This window comes from Pseudophryne corroboree, chromosome 1 (genome assembly GCF_028390025.1).
Source record: "Pseudophryne corroboree isolate aPseCor3 chromosome 1, aPseCor3.hap2, whole genome shotgun sequence".
NCBI classification, from domain to species: Eukaryota; Metazoa; Chordata; class Amphibia; order Anura; family Myobatrachidae; genus Pseudophryne; species Pseudophryne corroboree.
In genome coordinates, this window is record NC_086444.1 from 287,553,178 (window position 1) to 287,561,960 (window position 8,783).

Genomic DNA, 8,783 nt, shown 5'->3' on the forward strand with positions numbered 1-8,783 from the left:
GGGGTCCCTGCTCGGTGCCAGCGCCACGGTGCGTCTCTCTAATGGTGGGTCCCCCTAGGAGACCCTCGTACCTGCCTCCCGGTAGCAGTCATGCAATCCTGGAGAGTGGTCCGGGACTGTGCCTTTGCCCGCGAATGTCCCCACCGCAAGTACCAGGGCAAGCCAGTGGGAATATGCGGCGCTGCTTGGGAGGTGATGGAGCTGCAGCGGTGAAGTCACCCTGACTTACAGTGCTGCTAGCTCAGAGAAAAAAAGTAAATTTTCAGTAAAAAAGTAAAAAGCTTTCAGGGCTGCCAGCATAGCCCTCCTGTTTAGTGACTTGCTTTGCAGGCACCAATTTCAAAACTGAGCTCCTAGTGCCTGGAGGCGGGGTTATAGAAGGGGCATCCTGGGACAGCTAAAGCTTTACCTGTTGGTGCCTGGATGCAGATCCATCTCTACTTACACCCCGATGTTTCCCTGTGGAAACCTGTGTAGCCTGCTGCAGAAAACTATTCTGAGCAAATCATTAGATAATGCCCACTTATTTTTTTACTACACAAATACAAAGTGAACAGCACTATATATGTAATGGGAAAAATTTGTAATAGCATGCAGATCTGTATAAAATAAACATTAATTAACATATGCTCAATAACATAGTAAAATAAGTTACAATGGCATAAAAATGCACCATACATTAATAATAAGGCAAAGTAAACATCACAAAAGTAAATATGGGGTCTAAGCATCACAATGTAAAAATCCAAACTCAAGTCAAGTAGTCATTCTTAGAAAAACATCCATGTATGATATAATAAAAGACCGGTAGATCCTAGATTGCAGAAATATTAACAAGTGCGGAATCATAAACAGGCACCTCTGTGCAGCGTTGTAACACTGATAGGCATTTTTCAGAAGTGGTTGGTATCCATGGAGACCTCCAGAAAACGATCCACAAATAACTGTTTAGGGTTGGAGTGAATGGTATCCAAACAGATGATAGATTCTCAGTAAACAAACCTGTAAAGTGGCAATAAACCCGAGACATCCATTGTCTGGTATCCTACGTAACAAAATCTTGTTTTCTTTGCAATTTCAGATTCTTTGAATGCATGTATCATGTGGCTAATATATATTGGTTCACTGTTGTTTATTTCTCTAACGTCCTAAGTGGATGCTGGGGACTCCGTAAGGACCATGGGGATTAGCGGCTCCGCAGGAGACTGGGCACAACTAAAGAAAGCTTTAGGACTACCTGGTGTGCACTGGCTCCTCCCACTAAGACCCTCCTCCAGACCCCAGTTAGGTTCTTGTGCCCGGCTGAGCTGGATGCACACTAGGGGCTCTCCTGAGCTCCTAGAAAGAAAGTATATTTAGGTTTTTTATTTTACAGTGAGATCTGCTGGCAACAGACTCACTGCAGCGAGGGACTAAGGGGAGAAGAAGCGAACCTACCTAACAGGTGGTAGTTTGGGCTTCTTAGGCTACTGGACACCATTAGCTCCAGAGGGATCGACCGCAGGACCAGACCTTGGTGTTCGTTCCCGGAGCCGCGCCGCCGTCCCCCTTACAGAGCCAGAAGCATGAAGAGTCAGGAAAATCGGCGGCAGAAGACTTCGGTCTTCACCAAGGTAGCGCACAGCACTGCAGCTGTGCGCCATTGCTCCTCATGTACACCTCACACTCTGGTCACTGATGGGTGCAGGGCGCTGGGGGGGGCGCCCTGAGGGCAATATATGACACCTTGGCTGGCAAATCTACATCATATATAGTCCTAGAGGCTATATAGATGTAAAATTACCCCTGCCAGTATTCCAGAAAAAGCGGGAGAAAGTCAGCCGAAAAAGGGGCGGGGCTTCTCCCTCAGCACACTGGCGCCATTTTCTCTTCACAGTGCAGCTGGAAGACAGCTCCCCAGGCTCTCCCCTGTAGTTTTCAGGCTCAAAGGGTTAAAAAGAGAGGGGGGGCACTAAATTTAGGCGCAATATATGTATACAAGCAGCTATTTGGGGAAAAATCACTCAGTTATAGTGTTAATCCCTGCATTATATAGCGCTCTGGTGTGTGCTGGCATACTCTCTCTCGGTCTCCCCAAAGGACTTTGTGGGGTCCTGTCCTCAGTCAGAGCATTCCCTGTGTGTGTGCGGTGTGTCGGTACGGCTGTGTCGACATGTTGGATGAGGAAGGTTACGTGGAGGCGGAGCAGAGGCCGATAAATGGGATGTCGCCCCCTGTGGGGCCGACACCAGAGTGGATGGATAGGTGGAAGGTATTAACCGACAGTGTCAACTCCTTACATAAAAGGCTGGATGACGTAACAGCTGTGGGACAGCCGGCTTCTCAGCCCGCGCCTGCCCTGGCGTCTCAAAGGCCATCAGGGGCTCAAAAAACGCCCGTTACCTCAGATGGCAGACACAGATGTCGACACGGAGTCTGACTCCAGTGTCGACGAGGTTGAGACATATACACAGTCCACTAGGAACATCCGTTACATGATCTCGGCAATGAAAAATGTGTTACGCATTTTCTGACATGAACCCAAGTACCACATAAAAGGGGTTTTATTTTTGGGGAGAAAAAGCAGCCAGTGTTTTGTTCCCCCATCAGATGAATGAATGAAGTGTGTAAAGAAGCGTGGTTTCCCCCGATAAGAAACTGGTAATTTCTAAAAAGTTACTGATGGCGTACCCTTTCCCGCCAGAGGATAGGTCACGTTGGGAGATATCCCTTAGGGTGGATAAGGCGCTCACACGTTTGTCAAAAGGTGGCACTGCCGTCTTAGGATACGGCCACCTTGAAGGAACCTGCTGATAAAAAGCAGGAGGCGATCCTGAAGTCTGTATTTACACACTCAGGTTATATACTGAAACCTACAATTGCCTCAGCATAAATAGTGCTGCTGCAGCGTGGTGTGATACCCTGTCAGATAATATTAATACGCTAAGACAGGGATAATATTTTGCTAACATTGAGCATATTTAAGACGTTGTCTTATATATAAAGAATGCACAGAGGGATATTTGCCGGCTGGCATCCAGAATTAATGCAATGTCCATTCTGCCAGGAGGGTATTAGAAACCCGGCAGTGGACAGGTGATGCTGCCTTTAAAAGGCACATGGAGATTCTGCCTTATAAGGGTGAGGAATTGTTTGGGGATGGTCTCTGGGACCTCGTATCCACAGCAACAGCTGGGAAGAAATTTTTTTACCTCAGGTTTCCTCACAAAAGCCTAAGAAAGCACCGTATTTTCAGGTACAGTCCTTTCGGCTTCAGAAAAGCAAGCGGGTCAAAGGAGCTTCCTTTCTGCACAAGAGACAAGGGAAGAAGGAAAAAGCTGCACCAGTCAGCCAGTTCCCAGGATCAAATATCTTCCCTCGCTTCCTCTGAGTCCACCGCATGACGCTGGGGCTCCACAGGTGGAGACAGGTGCAGTGGGGGCGCGTCTCGGGAACTGCAGGGACCAGTGGGCTTGCCCACAGGTGGATCCCTAGGTTCTGCAAGTAGTATCACAGGGATACAGGCTTGAGTTCGAGGCGACTCCCCCTCGCCGTTGCCTCACATCAGCCTTGCCTGCTGCCCTCGGAGAAAGGTAGTACTGGCGGCAATTCACAAGCTGTACTTCCAGCAGGTGAAATCAAGGTACCCCTCCTTCAACAAGGCCGGGGTTACTATTCCAAAATGTTGTGGTACCGAAACCAGTCGGTTCGGTGAGACCCATTCTAAAATTTAAATCCTTGAACACTTATATACGAAGGTTCAAGTTCAAAATGGAATCGCTCAGGGCGATTATTGCAAGCCTGAAAAATTTCAGGGTATCACTGGACATCAAGGATGCTTACCTGCATGTCCCTATTTACCCTCTTCACCAGGTGTACCTCAAAATTGTGGTACAGGATTGTCATTACCAATTCCAGACGTTGCCGTTGGTCTGTCCCCGGCACCGAGGGTATTTACCAAGGTAATGGCCGAAGTACTTATCCCGTACTTGGACGATCTCCTTATAAAGGCGAGGTCCAGGGAGCAGTTGTTCGTCGGAATAGCACTATCTCGGGAAGTGCTACAACAGCACGGCTGGATTCTGAATATTCCAAAGTCGCAGCTGGTTCCTACAACGCGTCTACTGTTCCTGGGTATGGTTCTGGACACAGAACAGGATAAAAAGGGTTTTCCCGGAAGAGAAGTCCAAGGAGTTGGCGTCTCTAGACGGAGACCTCCTAATACAAATACAGGTGTCGGTGCATCAATGCACGCGAGCCTTGGGAAAGATGGTTGCTTCTTACGAAGAATTTCCATTCGCCAGGTCCCATGCAAGGATCTTCCAGTGGGATCTGTTGGACAAGTGGTCCGGGTCGCATCCTCAGATGCATCGGCGGATAACCCTGTCTCCAAGGGCCAGGGTGTCGCTGTGGTGGTGACTGCAGAGTGCTCATCTTCTAGGGGGCCGCAGATTCGGCATACAGGACTGGGTCCTGGTGACCACGCATGCCAGCCTTCAAGGCTGTGGGGCAGTCACACAGGGAAGAAACTTCCAAGGCATATGGAAAAGTCAGGAGACTTCCCTACACATAAATGTTCTGGAACTATGGGCCATTTACAATGCCCTAAGTCAGGCTAGACCCTGCTTCAACACCGGCCGGTGCTGATCCAGTCAGACAACATCACGGCGGTCGCTCATGTAAACCGACAGGGCGGCACAAGAAGCAGGATGGCGATGGCAGAAGCCACAAGGATTCTCCGATGGGCGGAAAATCATGTGTTAGCACTGTCAGCAGTGTTCATTCCCGGAGTGGACAACTGAGAAGCAGACTTTCTCAGCAGACACGATCTCCACCCGGGAGAGTGGGGACTTCATCCAGAAGTCTTCCAAATGATTGTACACCGTTGGGAAAGGCCACAGGTGGACAGTATGGCGTCCCGCCTCAACAAAAAGCTACAAAGATATTGCGCCAGGTCAAGGGACCTTCAGGCGATAGCTGTGGACGCTCTGGTAACACCGTGGGTGTACCAGTCGGTGTATGTGTTCCCTTCTCTGCCTCTCATACCCAGGGTAATGAGAATAATAAGAAGGAGAGGAGTAAGAACTATACTCATTGTTCCGGGTGGCCAAGAAGAGCTTGGTACCCAGAACTCCAAGAAATGATCTCAGAGGACCCATGGCCTCTGCTGCTCAGACAGGACCTGCTGCAGCAGGGGGCCTGTCTGTTCCAAGACGTACCGTGGCTGCGTTTGACGGCATGGCGGTTGAATGCCGGATCCTGAAGGAAAAGGGCATTCCGGAGGAAGTTATACCTACGCTATTTACAGCTAGGAAAGAAGTGAACGCAAACCATTATCACCGCATATGGCGGAAATATGTTGCATGCTGTGAGGCCAGTAAGGCCCCAAAGGAGGAATTTCAGCTAGGTCGATTTCTGCACTTCCTACAAGTCAGAGGTGACTATGGGCCTAAAATTGAATTCCATTAAAGTCCAGATTTCGGCTCTATCGGTTTTCTTCCAAAATAGAACTGGCTTCACTGCCTGAAGTTCAGACTTTTGTTAAGGGAGTGCTGCATAGTCAGCCCCCGTTTGTGCCTCCAGTGGCACCGTGGGATCTCAACGTAGTGTTGGATTTCCTGAAGTCGCATTGAGTTGAGCCACTTAAATCTGTGGAGCTACAATACCTCACGTGGAAAGTGGTCATGCTGTGGGCCTTGGCGTCGGCCAGGCGTGTATCAGAATTGGCGGCTTTGTCCTGCAAAAGCCTTATCTGTATTTTATATGGATAAGGCGGAATTGAGGACTCGTTCCCAATTCCTTCCTAAGGTGGTAGCAGTTTTTCATGTGAACCAACCTATTGTGGTGCCTGCGGCTACTTGGGACTTGGAGGATTCCAGGTTTCTGGACGTAGTCAGGGCCCTGAAAAGTATATGTTTCCAGGACGGCTGGAGTCAGGAAAACTGACTCGCTATTTATCCTGTATGCACCCAACAAGCTGGGTGCTCCTGCTTCTAAGCAGACTATTGCTCGCTGGATCTGTAGCACGATTCAACTTGCACATTCTGCGGCTGGACTGCTGCACCCTAAATCTGTGAAAGCCCATTCCACGAGGAAAGTGGGCTCTTCTTGGGCGGCTGCCCGAGGGGTCTCGGCTTTACAAATTTGCCGAGCTGTTACTTGGTCGGTTTCAAACACTCTTGCAAGAGTCTACAAGTTTGATACCATGGCTGAGGAGGACCTAGAGTTTGCTCATTCGGTGCTGCAGAGTCATCCGCACTCTCCCGCCCGTTTGGGAGCTTTGGTATAATCCCCATGGTCCTTACGGAGTCCCCAGCATCCACTTAGGACGTTAGAGAAAATAAGATTTTACTCACCGGTAAATCCATTTCTCGTAGTCCGTAGTGGATGCTGGGCGCCCATCCCAAGTGCGGATTGTCTGCAATACTTGTATATAGTTATTGCCTAACTAAAGGGTTATTGTTGAGCCATCTGTTGAGAGGCTCAGTTGTTATCATACTGTTAACTGGGTATAGTATCACGAGTTATACGGTGTGATTGGTGTGGCTGGTATGAGTCTTACCCGGGATTCAAAATCCTTCCTTATTGTGTCAGCTCTTCCGGGCACAGTATCCTAACTGAGGTCTGGAGGAGGGTCTTGGTGGGAGGAGCCAGTGCACACCAGGTAGTCCTAAAGCTTTCTTTAGTTGTGCCCAGTCTCCTGCGGAGCAGCTATTCCCCATGGTCCTTACGGAGTCCCCAGCATCCACTACGGACTCCGAGAAATAGATTTACCGGTGAGTAAAATCTTATTTTTTCTCTTCTAGATTTGGGAGGGAATTGATATTGAAACCAAAATGCATATCCGATTCCTGAACATGGACACTATACCTTCCTGTCACTGATGTTTAGCTGACGCTGGAGATGTTTCAACATTTTTCAACTTTTTGACCTGTTTATCACTTGCTGGAGATGAATGTGTTGTTTATTTACAGCGGGTATCTTATTTCTCTAGTTTAATGTTTGTTTCAAACTCAATAAACATATATTAAACAAACCTGTAACCAGGTGGTTTCAAACACGGTCCTCAGGGCACCCCAGTAGTCCAGGTTTTACACTTATCCATGCTTGGCCACAGGTGACTTAATTAGCACCTCAGACAATTTGATTTAACCATCTGTGCTGAGCCATGGATATACCTAAAACCTGGACTGTTGGGGTGCCTTGAGGACTGGGGGGCAGATATATTAACCAGGAGAAGGCATAAGGAAGTGATAAACCAGTGATGATTGGCTGGTGCGTTTATCACCTTGCACTTAACTCCAATTTGTAAACTAGCAGTTAGGAGCTGATTGGCTGGTGCATTTATCACCTTGCAGCACTTATTACTGGTTTATCACTTCCTTATGCCGTCTCCAGAATAATACATTTGTCCCCATGTTTGAGAATCTCTGATGTGACTATTTTTGAGAAAGTAAAGTGGCAATATATTGTATTCAATAAATAGCATTTTCTACCTATAGACAATGATTGTCTGGCATTGTTTTACATTTGTTTATTTGAATCAGACAGGTGGCATGCTAGCTTTATCCAGGATCCTCCCCCCTATTTGTGTGTGCCAAAGTTATGTTTGATGGACAGCTTGTACTCTGAGGGGTAGATTTACTCAAGCTTCTAAAATAGAAAAGTGGTGGTGTTGCCCATAGCAACCACATTTTATAATTTTTAGACTGCAAGAGAAATGATAGACAAAATTTGATTGGTTGCTGTGGGCTAACACCACCACTGGTCTGTTTTAGAAGCTATAATAAATGTACCCTTGTCATAGAAAGAAAACCTGAAGCAAACAGTAAGCAAAATGCAGGATTGGTGTAGGCATTTTGGGTAACAATTTCCAAGTGTTGTGTACCCTCACAAGGCAGCCATCTAGGGCCCACTGCGTGGGATTACCCTGGGTGGAATGGTCCACCCCTAGAAGAGATGACACAAAATGGGGATATTGTGGCATCTTAACGCTCAGAGTAGGGTCCCAACAAAACCACCAAGTCCATGTATTTCTCTGACGTCCTAGTGGATGCTGGGAACTCCGTAAGGACCATGGGGAATAGCGGCTCCGCAGGAGACTGGGCACAACTAAAGAAAGCTTTAGGACTACCTGGTGTTCACTGGCTCCTCCCTCTATGACCCTCCTCCAGACCTCAGTTAGAATTTTGTGCCCGGCTGAGCTGGATGCACACTAGGGGCTCTCCTGAGCTCTTAGAAAAAGAAAGTTTATTTTAGGTTTTTTATTTTCAGTGAGATCTGCTGGCAACAGACTCACTGCTACGAGGGACTAAGGGGAGAGAAGCGAACCTACCTGCTTGCAGCTAGCTTGGGCTTCTAGGCTACTGGACACCATTAGCTCCAGAGGAATCGAACACAGGCCCAGCCTCGGTCGTCCGGTCCCGGAGCCGCCGTCCCCCTTACAGAGCCAGAAGCAAGAAGAGGGTCCTGGAAATCGGCGGCAGAAGACTTCGGTCTTCATCAAGGTAGCGCACAGCACTGCAGCTGTGCGCCATTGCTTCCCATGCACACCTCACACTCCGGTCACTGATGGGTGCGGGGGGGGGGGGGCGCCCTGGGCTGCAATATTGAGTACCTTGGCTGGCAAATAACACATAATATAGTCATAGAGACTATATATGTGTAAAATACCCCTGCCAGATATACATAGAAAAAAGCGGGAGAAGTCCGCCGAAAAAGGGGCGGGGCTATCTCCCTCAGCACACTGGCGCCATTTTCCCTCACAGCTCCGCTGGAAGGATCGCTCCCAGGCTCTCCCCTGC

At 48.4% G+C, this 8,783-nt stretch overlaps 1 protein-coding gene across 3 annotated transcripts in view; it reads left to right on the forward strand.

Moving 5' to 3' along the window:
* Positions 1–7,485, forward strand: part of TESC (tescalcin) — a 155,771-nt gene extending 148,286 nt beyond the window's left edge. For all 3 annotated transcript variants that reach the window (XM_063964340.1, XM_063964339.1, XM_063964338.1), the window contains one exon: positions 6,786–7,485. In XM_063964340.1, coding sequence (XP_063820410.1) covers positions 6,786–6,863 — 78 coding nt within the window. In that variant the 3' untranslated portion in view covers positions 6,864–7,485. The remainder of the gene's footprint in view (positions 1–6,785) is intronic.
* The last annotated feature ends 1,298 nt before the right edge of the window (positions 7,486–8,783 follow it).